The sequence below is a fragment of the Labrus bergylta genome, chromosome 1 (genome assembly GCF_963930695.1).
Source record: "Labrus bergylta chromosome 1, fLabBer1.1, whole genome shotgun sequence".
Lineage (NCBI taxonomy): Eukaryota > Metazoa > Chordata > Actinopteri > Labriformes > Labridae > Labrus > Labrus bergylta.
The window spans coordinates 12,269,183-12,292,379 of record NC_089195.1 but is presented as its reverse complement, the minus strand read 5'-3'; the positions used below and the strand labels follow the sequence as shown (position 1 = coordinate 12,292,379).

At 45.3% G+C, this 23,197-nt stretch overlaps 2 protein-coding genes across 6 annotated transcripts in view; both read right to left on the bottom strand.

The window, feature by feature from the left end:
* Positions 1–93: 93 nt before the first annotated feature.
* On the bottom strand, positions 94–12,180 carry pdcd4b (programmed cell death 4b). Of its 3 annotated transcripts, none has more exons than XM_020653263.3 (12): positions 12,083–12,180; positions 11,553–11,660; positions 10,475–10,789; positions 7,560–7,654; positions 6,846–6,959; positions 6,519–6,740; positions 4,289–4,386; positions 3,587–3,701; positions 2,255–2,362; positions 881–991; positions 671–810; positions 94–582 (listed from the first exon to the last, which is right to left on the bottom strand). In XM_020653263.3, exons 2-12 carry the CDS (start codon positions 11,593–11,595, stop codon positions 522–524), a joined length of 1,422 nt encoding a protein of 473 aa, XP_020508919.1. In that variant the 5' UTR covers positions 11,596–11,660; positions 12,083–12,180; the 3' UTR covers positions 94–521. The 3 variants fall into 3 exon arrangements, with proteins under 3 accessions (XP_020508919.1, XP_020508921.1, XP_020508920.1); XM_020653265.3 differs by having other exon boundaries at positions 11,553–11,617; positions 12,083–12,152; XM_020653264.3 differs by having other exon boundaries at positions 12,079–12,134.
* A 1,144-nt stretch (positions 12,181–13,324) lies between these two features.
* rbm20 (RNA binding motif protein 20) overlaps positions 13,325–23,197 on the bottom strand; it is a 54,181-nt gene continuing 44,308 nt past the window's right edge. For all 3 annotated transcript variants that reach the window (XM_020653253.3, XM_065954209.1, XM_065954210.1), the window contains exons 9-14: positions 22,418–23,114; positions 22,251–22,334; positions 21,202–21,778; positions 19,946–20,011; positions 18,380–18,501; positions 13,325–15,039 (exon numbers count right to left, since the gene is read on the bottom strand). In XM_020653253.3, the coding sequence (XP_020508909.2) occupies positions 14,971–15,039; positions 18,380–18,501; positions 19,946–20,011; positions 21,202–21,778; positions 22,251–22,334; positions 22,418–23,114 (1,615 nt within the window). In that variant the 3' untranslated portion in view covers positions 13,325–14,970. The remainder of the gene's footprint in view (positions 15,040–18,379; positions 18,502–19,945; positions 20,012–21,201; positions 21,779–22,250; positions 22,335–22,417; positions 23,115–23,197) is intronic.

The window sequence follows — 23,197 nt, the reverse complement described above, 5'->3', positions numbered from 1 at the left end:
TGGGATGCAAAACAAACCTCAGACTCTGACACTAAAGTTTAATGTTTAACCAATGAAATGTTAGAAAAGGTCAAGCAGAGCCCAGAAGCAGCAGCTGGTTGTGGAGCCGTTGAACCAACAGCTCCTTTCTTTATTGGTTTTTTAGATCCTTTTAAAAAGCTCTCGACACAAACCAGTCATCTCTGTACAAACACTGCTGTCTAGAAAACACAAACGGATTGGCAGTGAAATCAAGAAAATACTGTACAAAACAACGTGGAATGACAGACACAGAGAGGCGTGGCACTTTAAGGGTTAGCTTATGTGAATGTTTGAATTGAAACACCGTGGAGGGCAGTACCAACTTCAGTTTCAATTCAAAGTGCAGCTTTTGTTCCTCCGCTTCAGAAATGTACATTCTCTCTGACTGTTTGAAGGGAAATCAGATTTTGTAACCCGACACGTTTGAAAAAATCTGCGAGTAAAAAAAGTCGCTTCGTCCTCTTCTTCAAAGGAAACCTGGCACGTAAAAAGGAGGCGCCTCAGCAGCTTTCAAGTTTGACCACACCGCCGTCTCCCTCGCTGACAAATCTCTTCCGTCCCCTGACGAGACGAGGACAAAAAGATTAGCAACGTGTAAACACATCGACATTCAGAAAACATGTGAAGTGTGACGCCGGCGTGTACTCACCGACAGGGACAAAGATCTCTTAACTTGACGTCGATGATTCCCATGTTGAAGCTCTTGTCGACAAACTGCTCTAGGATGAAGTACGCACGCGGGACATCGATGTTGATCTCGGCGATGTCCAGATAAACTCTCCCGTAGCCCTGTGAAGAAAAACAAACCGTGTCAAATAAACAGGCTGACACGTGCTCTGCAGTGCAGGATTCCACTCACCCTTCTCATCTGGTCCACAGTGATGACGGAGGAAGCAGAGAACGACTTGAGGAGCTGCAGAACCATTTTGAACGTTTTCTCGCCTTTGGACTCCAATGCCGTCACGATCGCCTGAGGGGAAACGACACGATCATTCACTACCTCGTGTTTAAGTTTATACTCGTTCACGACCCAGCGGAAGCACAGGATGTCACACAAAGCACAGAATTGTAGTTCGTAATATTTTTAAACTGTAAATCCTGCTAGAAGAAGCACTTTTGGGGTAGCCTAGCAGTTTTTGTGAGCGCCCCGTGTACAGCGGTTTAACCCTCATGCATCATTATGGACATTTTTGTCCATTTGGTCCAATGTTTCCTCTTCATCTGGTCATCATTTTGTCTGTGTTAGTGCATATGGCACACATTTTTGTGAGAAAGTCTCTCTTGACATATTTTGGAATGCAAATTTTTTTTTTTTTTTTTTTTTATAGATGTTGTTTAATAACTAATTTAACCCTTTAAATGCCAGAATCATGTCATCAAACGGGCATTTAAAGGGTTAAATTCCTGATAATTATTCAATATTTGATATTTTTGAGCAGGGCTGGAGTTGTTTAAGAGATTTATGCAGAAAAAAATAGAAAAAAATATGAATCTGTTCTATTTTTACAGCAGTTTTTTGGAAGTGGACATTTTTGTCCTTAGTGACTTAAGAGGGTAATAAATTAAACTGATGCCTGAGGGTTAAGTCCTTGAGAGCGGACGGTCTGGGTTCTGATCCGAGCTGCAGCTCCTTTCCTGCAGGTCGTTCCCCCCACTCTCTCTCTCTCCCCCCCGGTGTTTCTCTAAAATAAAAGTATAGAAAGCCCCCAATACACCTTTAGAGAAGCAATTTAAATACCCGTTTTTTTTTTACCTTAAAGGGGGGCTCTGTCCTGCAGACCGGTTCAAACAATATACCAGTAGAACGTGCAGAGACATGCACCGCCACCGTCACCCATGGCACTCGACCTGACGCGGTTGAAAATTTGCCCCCATGTGGAAATCGCGCCGCGTGCTGATAGGACAGGCTGAGTGACCAGCTTGAGGTGGGCGGGGTGACTTTAGGCAAAGCTTCTTACTTCACAACTTTACCTCAGAATGAGAAACTAACCACCATACTGATGTCATGCAGGTTTACAAACTGGACATAATGACATCAGAGGGTACCAGACAAACTGCACGCCGTGGACTTTGTTCAAAGAAATATAAAACGTTACACGGATACCTCTGAGAGGACGACAGCGTCCTATACATCGGACTATTAAATGAAGAAAAATATAAACTACATGCATGTCTCTGTTTTAGTTTTTTTTTCAGCTGTCGTGTCTCTAACCACAGGAAATGTTTTTTTTACCTCGTAGACAAACTCGTGGTAGAAGTGGGGGACCTCCAGATCTTGGAGACATCGCTCGGCCTCCTTGCTGTCTCCAGACAGGATGTACTCCTTCAGCAGCAGGTTCATCTGACCGGACAGAGAGAGGGTTAACAATCACAGCCATTTGTTCACATTCTAAATCATTTTCTCTTTCAGTGGTGAAATATGTGACGTTCAGAGCAGCGCAGTCTCTGAGGGCGCACACCAACAGGAAATCAGTACTGTGTGCCCAAGCAACATTCAGGTCCTTCCTCTAGTGTCAGCACTCTGCACACTTCCTTGGCCCTGACTCGGTTTGAAGAAGAGGTGGGCGCACGAGAACAGGCACACAACGTGGATATGACAAATATCCTAAACGATGTTCCTCTCCACGATCGTTTGAAACAAAGGGTTCCCACTCAAATATTTAGTCAGCTGGATAAAACCCACAAGAACTCAGAGGTCTTTGGGAGCTCTATGATGGTAACCTTGCTCAGGCCGGGTTGGATGTGAGTGCGAGAGGGGGGCAACTGGATCTAGTGTGAGTGCACCCTTGGCCTGAACACTGAGGGAGGGGAGTTTGGTCTGAGTACGGCCCAAAGATGATTCTGTTTCCCCCGTATGAAAAAACACGTTTGAGCTTGAGTGAAACATTAACGAGCTGAAGGAAGCGCTGTCTCTACTGTCCTATCTCTCCATTAAAGGCTATATATGATCCAGCAGATGTCGCCCTTGAGCACCAGCATGAAACAAAAACAACTCGCGTTGCATTGTGGGTTAGCATGCTAATGCTAGCGATCTTTATAATGCTTGTATCTTCACACTGCATGTAAATTTACCTGAAATGAGCGTGATCTAGAAACATAGTTAGGCAGTGAGTACAGTATGTTATTCTTCTTTTCTCTAGTCCCTCAATTAAACAACTTTTATACATGAGGGGACGAGCCGGCCGGCCGGGCCAGCTATGTCAAAAAACTCTGAAAACATCACAGACAGTGGGACTCGGGTGTTACACCCATTGTAGACAGTCATGACTCACTGAGTTATTTTCAGAGGATAAAAAAATGCTGCATATTCTACCTCCGAGTCAGCCGACAACATCCGTCCTTCTGTCTTTGAGATTTTGGTTTTCAAAGCAGAACTTTTGTTTTCTGATCTTAGAAACCCCCTTCTCGTGAAACAGGAAGTCAGACAGCTGCATCGATTCTAAAACATAAATGTGTTGTTCTGTGGAAAACACCTGAGGATGGTTTCCTGGGGGGTTTCAGCGCTGACTGAAGTACATGTAAGCGGTGACAGAAAGGAAGAACATCAGACTGCGTTGAGTTTTACCTCTTTGATGAGCTGCGTGACAGGTCTCTGGCCCCCGCCAGCCCCCCACTGGTTTTCGACACGTAGGCCCCCCAGGCTCATCTTCAGCAGCACCGTCGCTCGCTCTAATGCCGACCTGGAAGATAAAAACGGGAGAGGTTTGTGGTGGTCACACTGAAACGCTAACTTTCTCTCTGCTTTGTTCTGTTCCTGTCTAACTGCGTGTCGACCCGGGTGATTGGCTGAAGCTCCTAAAACATATCAACACTTTTTTTTTTTTTTTAAACGCCGTCGCTTTGATAAAAAACGTTAAGGCGCCGTGTTCACCTGAGAAGAAAAGCTGCACGTCCGTCCTGTCTCTATGGCAACAGTCTGTTGACAATGGCTGCTGTATGACCCACACTGCTCCGTTACTTTTCACTTCATGTTTTATATTTGAGATCGTAGCGAGGAGGATGTGGGGACAAAACACAGGGAATATCAGACATTTGGAAAAGAGCGCCAGTGACGTCAACAGAGCCTTTCTGAAAAGTTGAACGAGCACCCGGAGCGGCCACACAAAAAAGTTGGAGCGCTGCTGCTGAGATCGCTCTCTACTCACTGAAACGATTGAAAAAAAGACGCTGCCGCTCAGACACAAACGCCAGGTGGAGACGGCGCCTTACATAGCTTTTACAAAAACAAACAGAATCCAGAAGCAAACACTGGTTAACGTTCACATACCTTGTAAACTCACAGTCCACTCTGCCTTTGTAGCCCTCGATGAAGCTCTTGGATAATATCTGGTCACTAACAGCTCGAGCGATGAACTGACCCACCAGCTGTTCAAAACAAACAAACAAACAAACAAACAATGTAAACAAACGAGCTGTTTTCACATTTCAGGAGGACAGCCCCTGAAATCCTACTGATATTTTTGTTCACACATGCACCTCACAGCGGGAGACTATCCCTGTCAGACGGGAGGTCATCTGTGTTCGATAGTTTAGCATTAATATTTAGAGGCGACCAGCGAAGACATGCTACATTGTTATTAAACATTTAGAAAGGTCACATTGTTCAGTTTAAAGAACCAGAGGCCTAAAAACAAAACACTACACATGACTGTCAGTGGCCTCAGGGGTGGGTGTGTGTGTGTGTGTGTGTGTGTGTGCGTGCGTCTGTCTGTCTCTGTGTGTGTGTGCATGTGTTTGTGTCTGTTTGAGTGTCTGTGTGTGTGTGTGTGTCTGTGTGTCTGTGTGTGTTCACAGGTTTGTCAGACGGATGATTTAGAGAAATTAAAGAGCTTGTTTTTCCTCTTGTGGCCTCCCTGAAGCCTGCGCTCATCACTGATCATTGTTCCTGTTCTAACAAGAGATGACAATCATCTGACTGGCGGCCGGACAGGACAGGCAGCGAGCAGAGTGTGTGTGTGTGTGTGTGTGTGTGTGTGTGTGTGTGTGTGTGTGTGTGTGTGTGTGTGTGTGTGTATGAAACTGAATAGAGGCAGAGAGGTAGACAGAAGGAGGTTGCCTGAGACACGTCTGCGCGCGTTATCAAATATTCACCGTCTCATTAGCGTCATAAGATTTTTTTTTTTTTTTTTTTTTTATTATTCCTCGAGTGGATCCTCTCATCCGGGCGACAATTCACAGCAATCACAGGAGCGATTACGGCAGCGTATTAACAGAAGAGGAGAGTACAAAGAACTGTGGCTTTCAGAAGAGAAACACTGTGAACGGTTTCACTAAGGATGATGGGAATCTACGCCGCTCAGTCCCGAAAGTAATCCAAGAAGTAAAAAGCAAAAGCAGAATTTATTTTCTCTTTGTTTTTTAAAAGTCTAAAATGTGATGTTGAAAAGTGATCAGCAGCCGTGATAACACCCACACAGAACTGAGCGTGTGGGAGAGAAATGACCAGCGGGGCCCGATGAAACACAGAGAGGAGGGGTGTTTGTACGTGTCAGCGTGTGTGTGTGTGTGCATGTGTGAGTGTATGTGGGGGGTAATAACCCTGTAAGCGTCCTTTGCTGAGCTTGCATTTTTGCGAGCACAGACAGACAATGGCCAGAGATCTCATGTCTGTGCAGGCTGAAAAGGACAGAGCGCACGCACGCACGCACGCCCCTGTGAAAACGTGTTTACTGTAACAGGGCGGACAGACATGAGCCTCTTCTGCTGAACAGCCTGTTCACATGTCCTCCAGGAGAGAGGGGATATGAAGGTTTGTTTTGTTACACTACAATTAAAGGTCATTCCTAATCAATGCAACGCAGCTGTAAACATGGTGATCAACAACAACATGAGAATATACAACATGTAAAAACACACAAAGCGTCCCTGAGCCCGATCACATGTTAGAGACAAAGAGTCCTGAATAAAGTCACACCAGTCTATAAGACGCAGTCTGTGTTTGGGGGTCCGTCAGAGAATCTGTCTTTCTGCGCTCAGCAAAGTCCACAACGCTCAGATACTGCATCGCTCTTTTTTTACTTTGTGGCGTTAGCTCTCTAACTAGCTACAGTACGGTAGATGAGTTCTCGGCCTGCTGGTCACTCGTCGACTTAAACCGAGGAGTCTTTAAATCAGTGCAGCACGCCACACACTTTATTTACTCTACAGTGAGCCATCGATTGCATTCACTTCCCCACTGTGACCTCATGATGGAGAAACGATGTTCAAAAGTGGCGCTGCCAGCCTCACCAGCGTCACTATGTATCACCACAGCTCGCAAGCAACAATGAACGGAGGTGAAGTTTTGAACATTTCAGGTGGCGTGCAGCGTGTGATGGTGTCGGCTGCACACACGGCGTGTTTGTCAGCAAGCAGGATGCAGCTAACTTTTAGATGAACAGGTATGAAAAGTGCGTCCTGCAGCACAGTAACGCAAACACACAGCGTTACACTCTCGCCTCCTCTACAGGTGTGTCGTCCCCCCCCCCCCCCCCCCCCGCCCCTCCCACTGGACTCACCTGTGGCGCCCCCGGTGTGTCCAGGACCAGGTCGGGCAGCTCTCGCAGCAGTTTGTCGAAGGAGTTCTCCATGTCACTCCGGGAGAGGAGCGACCCGTACAGGTCTGCCAGCAGCCTGGAGGTCAGTTCCCGCTGGCTGGCTTTGGCCTCCAGGGCCATCGCCACGGCCAACGAGGGAACGCCGCTCCGCATGGTCCCCAGGTTCAGCTCTGCCAGCAGCTCCTGCACGGAGAGACGGGAATGTTGCTGTTTTATTGTTGATGCTTTTTTTATCAACAGAACTCTTTTTTTTCTTCTTCTGTTACAGTGAGTAGGTCGTTCACTTACAGCTACTTCATTTGAGTCTCCATGCTCAAAGTACTCCTGCACTATCGGAGTGACCTTCTTCTCAAAGTCCTTCTCCTCCAGCGGGGGAACCACCGCCTCATACACACAGTTTTCCTGTCGAACACAAACACATCACCGCTTCAGCGTTTGGAAGATTTTAACATCGAAAGAATCCACCCAGAATATTCAGAAAAATTTATCGCAGAGATTAATTGAAACGAAATCAAAACTCATCAGAGAGAAATAAAGACGCTCCACGTGAAGCGTTTAGCCCGGGGGCGGGAACGCACCAGCTCATGTGACTTCACATGAACAACGGAGCCGGCGGTTAAATCTGTGATTGTCATGCTTTACGCAGAGAGGAAAAAAAACGATTTTGGGTGAAGAAATGTCAGAAGAGATGAGAACATCATGGATTGTTTGTTCTTCAGCGAGGGCTGGAGGTCAGATTTTAACAGTCAGCTGCATCTCAGGTGTCCAGTGTACCTGCACAGGTTGGGTCTCACCGCCTTGAGTCAAGGCAGATAATCGGTTGCTAGCCTCCTCAAGTCGGGAACACCCGTGCGATTCTCGGGAAGGAGGAATCAGACTTCAAATCAGGCTGATTATCCTGAAGTCTGAGCCGGGCTTTAGGTCTGTGCATGAAACTATTTATGACATTCAAACCCCTGGATCCATAATAAAGAAGAAGAATATCAAGACCACAGTCGATACCTGAGCTTCATCGTAGTTGGGATCTTTCTCGTCGACCTTCTCTGGTTCATAAACTTCACCGGACCGTCCCCACACACCTTTCCCTCCAGCCCCTCCTGCAGACAAAGGTCAGTCACAATGTGAGATATGATATCACTTAGCATCATCGTGGCTCATGTGAAGGCGATCAAAGAAAGAAGCCATGGATAGTGACATGTTCAAAACATTTAGAGGCAAATACGTCTTGGTTATCTGACATACGAGTTGTTCTGTGGACGAGTTCACATTTCATGGTCAGAAAGCTCGGTAGCAGCTTTTGACAATGTTAGCATCACTGAACACAAAGTCTGTGAAATCTAACACCATCAATCCCTTTCCAAAGCAGAAGTAAGAATGTGAGGTAGTTGGGTTCACAGCATGATGTCATGTTTTTAAAATACTATATAATTATAATGAACAGAAGGTGATGCTGATCGGAAGAGCTTTAAAGGTCCAATCAGTGAGATGTGTAGTGAGTGAAATGATAAAGTGAGCTTACTATATGATCAGACATTAAGGAAACATGCTATGTTGAAGTGCTGGCTTCTCTGACAACAATGCAGCAGCCAGTATGTCCTCCTTCTAACTTTAGATTCTGGTCCTGAATGCTCTGGATTTGTTTGGAGCAGAGAAGGTAGGCGGTTTTAAGACACCCCCCACACGGCCGTTTTGGACGCGTCTCGGTTTGACAGATATGAGAGCAGTTATCAGGTCAAACCAACAGGTGTTGCAGCGATGGAAGCAGCAAGAGAACTGGTTCAGATAGAAGTGATTGTACCCGACCTAAAAAGCCTCTGCATGTTTCTAATAAGCTCCACGAGCAGAAACGTGCTCAAACTAGGATCAATATTGGAGATGCTTTTGAAAAATGGAGAGAGGTTAGAACGCAGAAAGGTTTACAGACCGATGCAGAGCTGGCTAAACACTGAAGCTTCAGTGTCCACCACATGGCAACCTGCATGAGCATCGACTCTGAAGAGGAGCTCTCTATGATGTTTAGAATCTGGACTGCATGTAGTGAGAGGGTGGAGGCCAGTGGTTCTCCGCTGGTGGGTCAGGACCTAAAAGTGGGTCGTGAGTGAACCACTGATCTAGACTCTAAAACACACCAGTAATACTGATGTCATGAGCTCCACACATCACCCAACACTTTTTTAAAAATGCATGACATCATCACTATGGGCCTTTTGAGGTTCATGTCCCACACATACGTTTTCATGGTTGCAGTTAAAACATCCAGAGGGAAATAAAGTATGCCGCTCTACCGCACGATGCTACATGAACATGTCTGTACCCACAACAAAAAGTATAAACAGCTCATCATCTTTGTGTTTTAGTCTCCTGCTATGTTCTTAAACCCGACGGCCAAACACACCGTTAATCCCCGTATTTGGGGGGGCCGTCATGTGCTACACAAACAAACATCTGCTGGGTCGACAGCTTGCAGACAGTTTAAGAAGCGGCTTGTGACACAGGCTGAAACCTCCATTAGTACTCGCCAGCATGGTGCACTTGACATGACTCTATATTTAGCACAACCCTGATTGGTCGTGCTAAACCCGTCCCACTTTCAGAGTTTGAACACACTGCACGCCAGTTTGCCCGTGACTCAGAAGGCGTGCATCCGATTCATTTTTCTTTTAAAACTTTTGATGCAGAAGAGCTCGAGTGACCGGGCTGCATGGGCATGGCGGCAGTGTCTGTTATGCAACTTGCAGACACCGAGCCAAGAGAGGCTCGACTCGTCCCACTCCTCTGACTCCGAGGAGGCGAGAGAAGTGACCGCTGTGCAATGACGACGCAGCAGGCGCCGCATGCTCGCCACACCGACTGACAACCAGAAAGAGAGTGACCTTGATACGACTTCAGAAAAACAGAAAAACAAGCTTTGGGCTCTTGTGAGCCTCATACAGAACACTATATCCACCGCTCAAAACGGCAAAGTCTTTGTCGGTGTTACGGTTTAAAGAGTGACCATGTTAACTAGCGACTTTCAGCCAAAGCGCCTGTGGTTGTCGCATGCCATGAGTCCTAATGCACGCCTCTTTGTTCAGCCTTTTATTAAAGACATATCTAATAAGTATTTTTGACATTACGATGATAAAAAAAAACTAACAACGTGGCGTTTGATATTACACTCTCTGTTGCGTTTGTCTGAAAGTCATCAGTTAACGCGGTCACTCTTTTAACCGTAACACCTTCAGTGATGTTTGCTTATATTTAGAGGAGAATTGCTCTCATAAGGCCCCGTGTCCACCTAGCATTTCTTCAGGAAAAGAAAAGCGCTGGCTGTGCGCTCAGGAGCATTTGCATGACGCGTTTCATGCGCTGAGAAGAAAAGCGCTGCACGTCCATCCTGTATCCATGACAACAGTCTGTTGACAACGGCCGCTGAATGACCGACACTGCTCCGTTACTTTTCACTGCATGCGCTCTCTACTCATTGAGAAATGAAAGAAAAAGACGCCGGCGCTCAGATAAAAACGCTCTGTGGACACGGGGCCTTACACGGCGTCAGGGTGATTACAGGACATATGAATCCTCGACTAACACTCACATGTTCCTGTTTCCCTCAGCAGGTAGTCACTGAGACTGTTATTTAACCTCCTGAGGTCCAGAGAACTTCACAGAGCAGATGGCAAGTTAAGAAAAGTTTGTAGTGGCTGTGACCTGATTTAGATTTCCTCGCCATTTGTCTACATGCAAATTGCTTTATGGCTCCTACAGGGAAAGCTACCAGGTGACGACAGCAGCAGCAGGTCACACACTGACTTGTGATCAAACACCAGTGGCCCTTTGATCAACTTGAGTGGGGTAATGAGCAGCAAATGTTTAAATGCTTTGAAAGTCACAGTCATCATTAAAAACCGGCTGCTGTGCTCTCTCAGTCGTCTTACCTTTCTTCGGCAGACCTCGTCCCTTGCCCAGTCGGGACTTCCTGTCCAACAGTTTGCTTTTGGGGCTTGTGGGAGCCACTAGGGACCCCCTTACAACATCCCCGTTATCGCTGAGCGAGTCCCCCCGGCCGGAGTCCCGGGATGAGTTCTTCCTCAGCCGCCGCTTGGCCTTTGCCTTGAGCCGCGCTTCCTGGATGCTGCTGCTGGTAGAGCTCAGCCAGTTGCCGTTGATCTCGTTGATGTTCTTGTTGGAGATGAGCGACACGCCATTGTCCTCGTCTCCAGAGAGAAAAGAGTCACTCAAGTCTCCTGCTTCTGTGGTATCACAAGAAAGGACGGGGAAGTGTTTAGCGGGGCAGTGCAGAGATATGAGCATCGTATAATGTCGCTGCTTTACACCGTTTGATGCTGTCAGATGTCAGCTTATCAGCTACTCTCGGCTTAATTAGTGCCAGTAAGTAGAGACAAAATAACACGGGTCTGACTGAGCAATCAACATCATTAACAAAACATACTATTGACAGTAGGGAGCTAGTACAATACAAGACTTTTACTGGCACATTTTTGAGGAATCAGAGCGGGATTCTCTGGCACAACTTCACCAACTAACAAGCTGCATGAAGAGTGAAAAGCTTGAAGAGGTCAAAATGCTCCAGGATGGACCCTGATGAAGTCCACAAGCCGAAACGCGTAGGTCTAATTTGTAAATGAAGTGTTGCTGAAGCATTTTGACATTTTTAAGGGAAGCAAAAGATACTCAAAATCCCCCAAAAATAACGAGATATTATTTGTGGTGAATGTCGCAAATCCCTGTTCTCAAATGCATTCAGTAATGCTTCATAAAAGTGTTGATCAGGAACATTTATAGCCAGTTGCATCTGCTAGTTTCTTTCTTGAGTCTATGATAGCCGTATATTTGGATGTGTTTTTTTGTCTTCGTGCATGGACAGATTTGATCTTCAGGCAGTGCATGAAATCAACAATCACCCACTTCCGTGTGAGAAAAAAAAAGCCCCAGTACCCCACATCGGAAACAGCTGATGAGGCTTTTAAGCCGCTGAGACTGGCTCACACTCACCGACAGGGTTTGCGTTCAGCCAGGCCTCGCAGTCAGTTGCCATGTTTCACAGTAGAAATTAGATTCTGCAGCAGAACAGAGTGCAAAATGTGTTTGTTTAAAGGATACCTGCAATTTAGGAGAGAAAGCAGAAATTAACATGCAGAAACAACATGCGCAGACATGCAGCAGCTCCCCCTCCCCCCCTCCCGTCATTCAAAGTCTCACTGTTGGTAAACAATAGCTAAACGCTGCTAGCTTACTCAGCTGCGTCAGACCCTCAGACTGCAGCAGAGTCCTTCACTGCATATTTTAAACGAAAACAACTCAAACACAAAATATCTGCAGCTTGTTATGAACTCGTTGGCTCGACGTGTTTCTGTTGTTGACGCTGAAATGTCGATAAAAGGTCTAAATTTAAACGGCAGTATCCGCAACTTAGTGCTAATCTTTCGGTCTAAATTTTTAAACATGTTTAATATGTTTCTCTATCTACTTTGTTCTTTGGATTAAAAAAACTAACAGGGGACGTTAAACTTAAACTTACTGACCGTCTGTTGTCTCCAAGTGTCAAACTCCGACTGTTGTTTATTGTTTCTTCTGCCCAGCAACGCAGGCACGTAGCTGCGCGCGTCCCGTCTTCTGATTGGCTGGGGGTGTGTGGGGTTTTTAAAAGGAGGAGCCAATGAAAACACACCACGGGATTTTTCTTTCTCGCATGTTCTAAGTTGGGTTGGAGTTGTTTATGAAGTGCTGCCCCTTGCAGACGAAACTCCGGAACAACACTTTTCTTCTTTATTAATGGAGATGTTGAAGTTTATGGGGATTTTCTAAATTATTATTTTTATATAAATCAAGAATAAATGCATATCAAAACAAACAGTCAGAATAAAAGGGAAGACAAATTAAATTAAATTAATAATTAAATAAAAAACTTGAAGAGTAAAGACTTTTCTTGTCGTTTGTCTTTTTCTATAATGCTGAAAATCTTTCCTTGCGTTTTCATTTTTCAAGCTTTTTTACAGACTTCTATGTGAAAATGTACCTGATCTGTGTTTACAAGGATGAGAATAATGTTGTTGTTATTGTTCACAACAAGTCCATCAAAGATTTACTTTATCAGAGAGTTGAAGACGAGGGAGTTATCGATGATAAGGAAAAATTGGTTCCTGGTTCAAATCCAAGACCCCGGCAGTAGCTCAGTCTGTCAGGACTTGAGTTGGGAACCGGTGGGTCACCGGATAGTCCTGGTGAGGACCAAATGTAGAAGTTGGTCTGGCAGCTGCAGAGGTGCCCTGCTGAGGTGCCCTTGAGCAAGACACTGAACCCCCACCTGCTCAGGAGCGCCCACTCTGACATCTCTCCATCAGTGCATGTCCAGAGGATCCTGTTTGTGCATGTATTTCAGCCTAAGTGAGTGTAGCATGCTTCATTTAATAAAGTAAATCTTATCCCTGTCTGTCAGGAGCCTCTCTGTGTGGAGTCTGCATGTTCTCCCTGCACATACATGGGTTTCTGTCCGGGTATACAGTTTATGAGAATGAACCAGGAAGTCAATAAGTTCTGAGTCTAACTAGGTTCATTTTAAATCAGTAAAAAAATGATCAAAAAAATGCTTTTCACAAATTTATTCCAAAAGACAGGCGTGACTCATAACAGTGTTTTGCCTCCACACTAGAGGACGCTCTTTTACAACAGAACCACTGAAATCCGAGGAAGAGTCCCAGCCTGTCCAGCACCTTCACGCCACTGTTTTACTTCATGGTCAATAAACCGAAACACAGCACGTTGAGAAAAGTTGAAATTCTTTATTAAAGTTTTTTTTTTTTTTATGCATCAGAAATCATATGAAAAGTTTGAGAGATAAAGCAGTCATCGTCACAGGATCCATATTCACAGTATAGAAAAACAGCGTGGGTCTGTCCTGGGTTTGAACACATCACTGCAACAGGAAGGGCCGCATGTTGAGCTCTGGTTAATAAATACATGGTCCAGTGAGAGGATTCAGTGTTAAGGCATAACGAGTAACGACACATGACGGTCTGACTTGAGATCAAATGTGCGGAAGGCGAGGAGGGCCGCTGAAATCACTTCTCTTTATAACTTCTGACTTTAACTTATGAGTCAGGGCAGTAACTCAAACTCAGTTTGTCCACCTTCAAAATAAAAGCACCACATGATATTGAAACTGAAATTCACAGAGCAAAGAATTAGTTATTAAACAGCGTCTGTTGCTGCGCACTTCCTGTCCAACGCTTTGTGCTGTTAGGACAACGTGTTTGGAGTTCTCAAAACTTCTGACAAAATGTCAGAATTATTTTTTTGCTTTATGAGATCACACGGCTGAAGAGAGACAGGAAATGTGGGAGGAGATGACATGCAGCAAAGGGCCCTGATCGGATTTGAACCCACGGTCGCTGTGATGATGACTACAGCCTCTGTACATGTGGAACATGACGTAACCGCAAGGCAATCAGCGCACACCAAATCTTATCTTAAACGCCCTTTAACTCAAAAATAAAAGTCCAAATTCAGACTATTTTCCTCCAGGTTCAGGGGAGTAAACATCAGAATTAAAAGTGTAAACTTTCAGCGGCCTAATCCTCTTCGTACAAATCAAAAATAAAACTTTGAATATTTTCTTTATCATCAGTCCGAATAACTGCCAGTTTACCCGGCAGACATTTTTCATTCTTTAAAGAAATAAATAAAAAGGAAAATGCTGTTCACTAAACTAAACATTCAAATCTGTTCGACAAAAACAACAAACCTGAGAATCTGCTTCAGTTTTCTAACTGAGTTAAACATTTCTTTGACACATTTTTCAAGTCACTTTACAAACTGTAGATGTTCTTCAAAGAATCCCTTCAGTTTGACTTCACTCTGAAGAGGACGGAGATCAGACGCACAAACTGGAGGCGTCGTTGTGAACACGTCTCCATTCCAAGAAAAAACATTTAATCACTCGCATTAAATTAAATCAACCGTAAGAAAAATGATGAACTGAAAACGCTGTACTTCGATTTAGTCGCGTCACTATAAAGTACTCTTAAGGTATTTACAAGATTGAAAGCATCAAGGCGGGGGCTTTAACGCATCCCTACAACCAGCAGATTACCAAAAACCAGTGCAATAGTCGAAACATTCTCAAGCTTTCATGAGTCTCCTCATCCATGCCGTGATTTAAAGCTTTCACACAAAACGTCCTGAAAATGCCCTGATACCCCCCCCCCCCCCCCCCACCCCCTCATGTCTGACAGGGATAGTCTCCTGCTGAGAAGTGCGTTTGTGAACAGCCAGCAGTACTCATGAAATTCTCTAGAAATTTTCAGGAGTGCATACATGTGAAAACAGTTATTGACAGTTTGGCACTATCATCACAAATCTCTCCCCTCCCCCCCGCAGTCTGCTGTACGAGAGGTGAGAGGTCAAGCTGGTGTCACTGTGCGGCGGAGGGGTCAGCGAGAGCCCCCGACAGGCTGACTTCTGCAAGCTGGGACAGGTATTTCTGTGAACAGGTGGGGGAAGAAAAAACAAAATATTACAAACCGAAACAGATTCACTATTTTTAATGACAAAATATTGTCTGACACCACCAGCGTTTAGGCCTGTCACAAAAAATCTACTTTGAAGCAACTCTCAAATCTCTGCACGTCAAAAGCACGGTCATTCTTAAACAGACGTACACACAGAGAGCTTTGACTGACAGCACAAATGTTCCCCCTGTAATGTAATCCATCATACGTTCAGGAGTCACTGCTGCTCAGGCCGGCATCAGCTGTGCTGCTCGGGGAAGACACACATGCTGGTTTGCCATGGTGCTGAATATGGAAACTTTATACTCTTGCAAGTTGACATGCAATGTGTATGTTCCTTCAAGTGTGTGTGTGTGTGTGTGTGTGTGTGTGTGTGTGTGTGTGTGTGTGTGTGTGTGTGTGTGTGTGTGCTGGGATCTGTTGATATATGTGTTTTTGTCTGGGTTTGTTTCTCACCACTGAGACACATTTAAAACATTTTTTTGATTTATATTTTGATTGTAAGGTAATGCAGTCTAAATTCTAAACATTGTAGAGAGCTGTCTCTCCCCCCTCCTCCTCTCTAGAGTCGATGCTCACACAGGTTGCCATGTGGTGGACACTGAAGCTTCAGTGTTTAGCCAGCTCTGCATCGGTCTGTAAACCTTTCTGCGTTCTAACCTCTCTCCATTTTTCAAAAGCATCTCCAATATTGATCCTAGTTTGAGCACGTTTCTGCTCGTGGAGCTTATTAGAAACATGCAGAGGTTTTTTAGGTTGAGTACAATCACTTCTATCTGAACCTGGGGTCTCATTTATAACCGTTGCGTACGCACAAAACGGGGTCTGAAACTGGCGTACGCTTGTGATCTATAAAAACAAACCTGACAGTAAAATTTGCACAGAGACACGCCGATGGCTTCGCACATACTCAGCACATCTTCATCAGCTGCACGTATTTGTTCTGTAAATAATTAAAGTGTGGCCCTTAAGTTGGGGCATCTCTGATCATCAGGCCTATATAGCCTCATAATTAGTCACAGAGCAGACAGTTTCCCACGAAAAAATGTGGCCAACTATCAAACGTTTTTGTGCGTTGATCAAACTTTTGATTACTAATATGATAGAGTGAGGGAGACTGCTGACTGAAGTGAGCCCTCTGACAATATGAAGAAGTCAGTGAGGGTCCCGTAAACATGTAAACATTGCAGATATACTCGTGCGTAATGATGAACAGGGTTTTTCCTGGCTCAGAATGGGCCTTTGGGGGGTGACTATACGCGCTGTAGTAAACGTTCAACCCGCATATTACAGTATAGTCTGTGAGTCTGTATTACCTTATTTGACAGAAATCTGTGCATTTCCTTTTATTTCTGACCATTTTTATAAATAATATTATCATTATGCTTAAGATACTGAAACCCCAATTAAATCTGGTTAATGTTTTTTATTGCAACAGTGAATCAGGGGATGAGAAGGATTTTGAGGGAGAGGGGTGTAATGAGATTGGGAGAGGGGAGGTCACATCCTGCCAGTGCATTGCACCCTCTTCCTATGATGGCTGTTCTTTTCCTTTTAAATTGTGTTTTTGTTTTACATACACATTTGTTTAAGTACATTTATTTGAGTTAAGGTACATATGTCAAATAATCAAAGATTTAAGTCACAGATCATTTGGATCATTTGATCAGATCAGGAAATTGAGGAATTATTAAAATATATTTGCTGGCTATAACGCAGCGCTGTTTGACAGTCAGTGTGGAGAAGTTCACATACAGCTGGCTGACGTTACGGTCGTTAAGTTATTGACTGTTGATACAGATAAGTGGACGGAGAAAAGTTGAATGTGCGTTCCCGACTCGGTCCATACGGATAGTGGATCAACTATGTTCTGTTGCACTACAAGTAAACAGGTGCGTGTGGTGGTTGGAGTTCCGGTGTGTGTGTGAGCGTTTGCAGCTATGTATGTTGGTGTGTCTCGTCTCGGCGTGCCCCCGCGATGACCCCTCGGTAGTTTTAACATAACTGTTGGGAAAAATATTTACCGGCATGAAGTTGATTGCTCTTTGAAATTAACTCACCAAACGGAAAATCAACCCACATTTAGCTTGTGGGTGTCAGCGGAGTGTCCGGAACCAGCCAAAAGAAAAGAACAGTCAATCAGCTGGCTATCCAGCGCGAGCCACATAAATGTAAACGTAAATCAACGAGAGGGTAGATGACTGCTAGAAGTCAGAGACATCGTATTTAAGTTCATGTTCTGCTTGTTCAACAGTCGTTTGATGTATTGATATTTTTAACATACATTCAGAGAGGATTTGATTTGCAATTTGAATCGTCTTTTTTTTTTCTTTTGCCGCTCGTGATTTTCCTTTGACGCTGGTTAAAACCTCTTTGGGGGGCGCCAAAGAATTCTCTATGCAGGAAAAACACTGATGGATGGATGTTTTGGCACATAGGACAGGGTGAATGCAGCAGCGACGTGGTGTCATTCTCTGATTGTTCTTCAGTTTGTGATCCTCCTCCGGCAGCAAACTACCGATATATCCATTTTATCCTTCACTTCATTCACAAACTCCTCCGTTTCTGGGTCAGAAAGTTTCGTTTCTTCGTCAAAACTTCCGGGTTTCGCGCGATCCAGGGCTGGAAACCTTTGATCTGCCCCCTCGTCTGTATGCATTTTCATTCACGAGCTGCTTTGCATTGACTGTTTATGGTTGATTGTGGGCATGTAGAGGGCCGAACATGGGACTAATCTACGTGCGCACATTTCCAGGTGGATCCTGATTTATAAAGGGAACATTGCGTGCAGGTGTGCATACAAACGGTTTTATAAATCTGAATCATTTTGTGCGCACGCCATTTCTGGGTTTTTGGCGCACGTACATTTTTAGTATGGATTCTACGCACTCTTTTATAAATGAGACCCCAGTCCTCTTGCCCGCTTGCATCGCTGCAACACCTGTTGCTTTGACCTGATAACTGCTCTCATATCTGGCAAACCGAGGGGCGTCCAAAACGGCCGTGTGGGGGTTGCCTAAAAAAACGCCTGCTCAGTTGTTAGAACGTAGAAAGGTTTACAGACTGATGCAGAGTCTAATCACATCGGACAGTTGAAAACATGACATTCTTTAGGTTATTTGAATGTAGCGTGCTAACGGTCTGATAAGAAATAATATGCATGTAATATGCATCATTGCCTCAGGTGTGAAACGTGTGCCGACTGTACGAGTGTGAAGACATCAATCACCAACATAAAAACAGGTGGTGTAAAGACTGCTGAGTGGATTATCATCATGGTCATCAGGAGTGTGTGTCCCGTGCAGCGTGTACCTGTAGGTTCCTGTAGTGAACAGTGCTGCGGCAGTGACTCGTCTTCGCTGTGTCCTCGCTCGTATAGAAGAACCCGCAGAGTTTACAGAAGAAGCCAGACCGTGGCACGATGAACTCCACTCCTATAGGACGGCAAACACAACACTTACAAGTCCATCCAGGAAATGAGCAAACATAAAACACGAGGCCAGAATTCTGAACAAGGTTGTACAGTTTTTAGATCTGTTATAATAGATTTTTTTATTTTGGCTTGTATTGCTTTATTATTTTTTTAGAGACAGGACAGGGAACAGTTTGAAAACCAGGGAGAGAGAGAGAGAGGGTGGTATGTCATGCCGGAAAGGAGCCACAGGTCGGATTCAATCCTGGGTCGCCACCTCTCGAGGACATGGGTCGAGCGACCCTTGGTCTGCAAACATACGGTTTAGCTCCACCATAAAATTCTCTGATCACAGACAACCTGCTCTGCCAATCACTTTGTCTAAGTACCCAGCTGCTTTTTGTGAGTACATTATGTAATGAGGACAAAGAGGACTTGAAATAAGACAATAAAGCGAGTATTAGGTACATTTAAACGATCTGGTTATCAACACTCATGTTCCAGATGAAAGTGACAAATTAAAGTGCACCCCAACAACAAGATGAGTCATCGTTGTGAAAGTGGTCACAGCCATGCTCTCCACGGGCACAGTTTGCTCCACCGCTCTCGGGGCGTCATACAACAGAAATAGCCAGCCTCTGTCTGTCCTGAGGTCTATTGTTGTTGTAAAGCAGATCGGCTTATGTAAGTCTCCATGCAGCCTGTGCGCTCTGCCTGCCGTGTCATCCTAGCCCTAATGATAATATAAATACTCCACTCTCAGGGGGGCGTTTCACAACCTTCTCACGGAAATAGGGCAGCAAGTGGCCAAGCAATTCCAGGCAATTAGAGTGTTAATGCAACAGGTTGTCAGTGCACTTATTAATGGTGTCCATGACACAACTTTATCTTTAGGACTAAGAGCGCAGCCTGAAGACTCCAGGAAGGGTCTGGAAAATAAGAAAGACCAGTTCAAGGACCCTGGAAGATAGTTTTTATCTCTTTTTAAGTCTACATTACTTTATTCGAGCTCCTCAATAAGGTTAAGGGTATTTTTAGGAGGTTTTTTTTTGTGTCATTTGACAGGGAGAGCTGCAGAAAGTCAGGACATGGAGACGTGCGGGGGGGGGGGGGGGGGGGGGGGGTCGCGTCTGGGAGTCACGCCAGCGATCAGAGTGTGTGTCGAGGACTGGGGCCTCTGTACACGGGACTGAACCAGTGCCCCCCTTTTTTTATTTTTTTTATTTTAAAGATTCATTTTGAGCATTTTGTGCCTTTATTGCAGAGATAGGACAGTGGATACATTCAGAAATCAGAGAGAGAGAGAGGGGAATGACATGCATTTGAACCTGGGCCGCCCGCCTGGAGGACTACAGCCTGGGCATGCGCTCATGGGGCACACGCTCTAACCCCTGCTCCACCAGCGCACCCCTTTTTAAGTGTGTTTCTAAAACAGTCAAGGGTGCGATGAAACATGGTGTGCTTACCCAATGGGATGCTGAGTTCACTGACAGCTTTGTCCTGCTCCTGAGATGGTGAAAGGGCCTCGATCTCTGCGAAAGGAGACGGAAGGTTGAACAAAAACAAACATCAACAGCAGCTGAGGTCTAATGATTCTTGTAGCATAGTATGCAAGCTTCTGCTGTCCTATTACATCCTATACCTGCTGGGTAAAAACTGCTGCAGACTCTAAAAGAGTAGTTTACGCTGGCTACACACAAGACGATTGATTTGGCCCCCCAATCGTAGTTGGGGCATGACACGACCAGCTGCCAAATAATCCCCCAGTGTGGTGTCACTACGATTATTTTACTGCTTCTGAGTCTCAAGTCGGAGGCTCCCTGATCTGCAAAATGTTTGATAATTATAATTCCAGGACGAGCAGCCAATGAGAGCGGATGTTGTATTGAGTCACTTCACAGCTCACAAACATGGCAGTGAACATAAACAGGACTGAGCCCCGAGCCGAGTGGTAACAACACAAGCGTCTTTATAACGTATAACATTTGTAATTACAAATGTGCAAAAACATTAGCTTATCCCTGTCTCGTGTCTCGTGGAGTCGTTGCTACAAACAACAGGTGTGTGGTCTCGCAGTCTCGAGTGTGTGTTCAGAGGATTATAAAGTTAAACATCAGTTGAAACTGTCCTCATGTCTTTGGTCTCTATGTTTTTAAAACCAGTTAAGATTTGCAGCCAGCCTTTCGAGCCCGATCACACAGAGACGTGTGATTAGAAAAGCATCGCCAGCAGAACGCTCTGGTACAGAGCGCTTGCCAGGCGCACTTCTCTGACGCATTTCTGTAGCGTTTTTTTTGGCTTTTTCAGCTCAACACGTGGAGTCGCAGCACTTCATGATGTCACTTTTGGCCAAATCAAATCAAGTAGGAGGCTTTACCTCCCCCCCCCCTCATCGTCTAGGAGCAAAGAAACAGCGAGAGCTCTACATTTACTCAAATATTTTTTTAGCCGCTTTTTTCCACAAGCTGCCCAGCTGTCCCCCCCCCCAGACGAGCGCAGGTGTATTTGGAGCAGCTGAGCCTAGGGCACCGTGTCCGTTTGATCGGGCCCTTAAACATGATTTAACTTACATTTAATCATAATGAAGATTCAACAAGAGGTAAACCCCTGAAAGGGAAATAAAATATAAGGATGTCTGGGAAACAATTAGATTGAAGTGATGTAATTTAATCTTAAAATAACTAAACGCAGGATCTCAAGAGGGATTCTCTCTTAAAAGTACCTTTTTTAAGACTGTCGTCCTTTAGTTGAACAGTGTTAGTTATCGTCTCAGTGACCTCGCCTCCTTCCACACTGTTGATGTCCTTTGATACATGTCCGTGATTTTCCATCGTCTCTTCTGAAGGCCATCGTTTGGATTCATTATCCTCCAAACACGTCTCCTCCAGTGCTGCCTTGAAGTCCTCCGTGGGGAAGTCACTCAGGTTATTCAGTGTGGGCTCTCGAGCTGCAGGACTGAGTCTGAGATCTTCTTCAGGATTGGCTGCGGTTAAAACCTCCCCTGGTTTCTCAGTCACACTTGTTTCTGTCTGGTCTCCGGCTTCTGTACATGTGTGTTCCTGTTCGGGTTTCTCCACAGACGCCTCCTGCAGCTCCAGGGAGGAGGAGGCGGGTGAGGATGTGAGCTCCACCACTGCTTCCTCCTTAACGCAGGACTCAAACTTCTCCAGCTCAGGAAGGTCCGGCTCAACGATGGAATCATCCTCTCCTCCCACTTCATCGACGGTGACCAGCTCCTCCATGTTGTTGGGATACCAACACTCTTCATCAGTGTCGTCTCCACTTCCCCACTCCTTCACCTGAGAGAAAAGAAGTGGGAGTCCAGTACCGCAGCAAACCAAAGGATATATAAAACACATAACCTTTACAGATTTTTTGATCCAGCAGATGTCGCCCTTGAGCACCAGCATGAAACCAAAACAACTCACGCTGCATTGTTGTGTTAGCATGCTAATGCTAGCTATCTTTATTATGCTCGTATCTTCACACTGCATGTAAATTTACACAAAATGACCGTAATCTAGAAACGCAGTTAAGCAGTGAGTACAGTATGTTATTCTTCTTTTCTCTAGTCCCTTGATTAAACAACTTTTATACACGAGGGGATGAGCCAGCCAGCCGTTCCGGCAGTGGGACTCAAGGTGTTACACTCATTGTAGACAGTCATGACTCAGTTATTTTCAGAGGATATACTTGATTTCTATTACATTTAAGTGTGAAAAATTGCATTTAAAGCCTTTAAGCTGAGGGGTTAAATAAGAGTTGGCTTACAGTGTCTCCATCTTTACTGCAGTCAGCAGCTTCTTTTGGCTTGTTGCTTTGAGGTGAAGAAGATTTTTCTTTGGACTGGCGCTCCTGCAAAAGCGAATTAAAAAGTAAGTGGAGGGAGCAACACAAAGAAGATCTACAACAGCGAGTACATGACAAAAGTTACTTGCAGTATTTTCAGATGCGTTTTCTCTCTCGTGTTTCTCTGCAGGGCTGAGCCTCCGGATTGCCTTTTTGCTCCGGCCCCTGCCTGGCGAGCTCTGCCTCTTGTCTTCTTGTGACCGACGAAGAGGCTCCTCAGTCATCTCAAACTCAGGATGCCTCGGCCTGCTGTGGTAGTCATTTCCATCCCTCCTCTTGGGTTTTGGGTCATGCCGTTGGTACGGAGGTCTGGGTGGCTTGTCCAGCTTGTACATTTGCTCCTTGATGTAGAAGTCGTCCTCCATGTTCCTGTAAGCGTTGAAGGCCATGCCTTGAGGGCTGCCTCGAGGGTGCCAGTCTCTGTTGCCCCTCATCCCTTCACCTCCCCCTCGATCGTCCGCAGATCTCGAGCTGATGTGATCGACGGGTTTCTGGTAAGCCTTCCGACGGTCCGCTGCTCTTCCATTGGACCGATCGTCCTCCATGTTGCCTCCGTTCCGCCACGGGTCGTCTCTCTCCCTCTCATCTTCACACCTTCTTAAATGTGATGACCAATCCCAAGAGCCGTGGCGGGGGCCAAGACCATTGCTGCCTCTCTCTGGAGCCCTGCACGGCGCTGCCTGGGGGCTTGGGGCTGAGCTGCAGGAAGTAAAACTGGGGCTGTGGGAATGGGGACTGAGAGAGCGGCTGATGGGGCTGCGGGAGCGAGCTCTCTCTGGCATGTAGCTGAAGGAAAATAATAACATGGTGGAGTTCAAAGACATATCTTCTTAAAGATTTAACCTCTAGGCTACATTTCTGACTGTCAG

Bases quoted from the DNA above. Each gene is read 5' to 3' on its own strand.
- pdcd4b (XM_020653263.3), bottom strand. From the start codon at position 11,595: ATGGCAACTGACTGCGAGGCCTGGCTGAACGCAAACCCTGTCG. The intron at 7,655-10,474 runs GTAAGACGACTG...CTTTGTCTGCAG, and splicing joins ACGAGGTCTGCCGAAGAAAG to GAGGGGCTGGAGGGAAAGGT. The intron at 6,741-6,845 runs GTAAGTGAACGA...CTCTCCGTGCAG, and splicing joins GAGACTCAAATGAAGTAGCT to GAGCTGCTGGCAGAGCTGAA.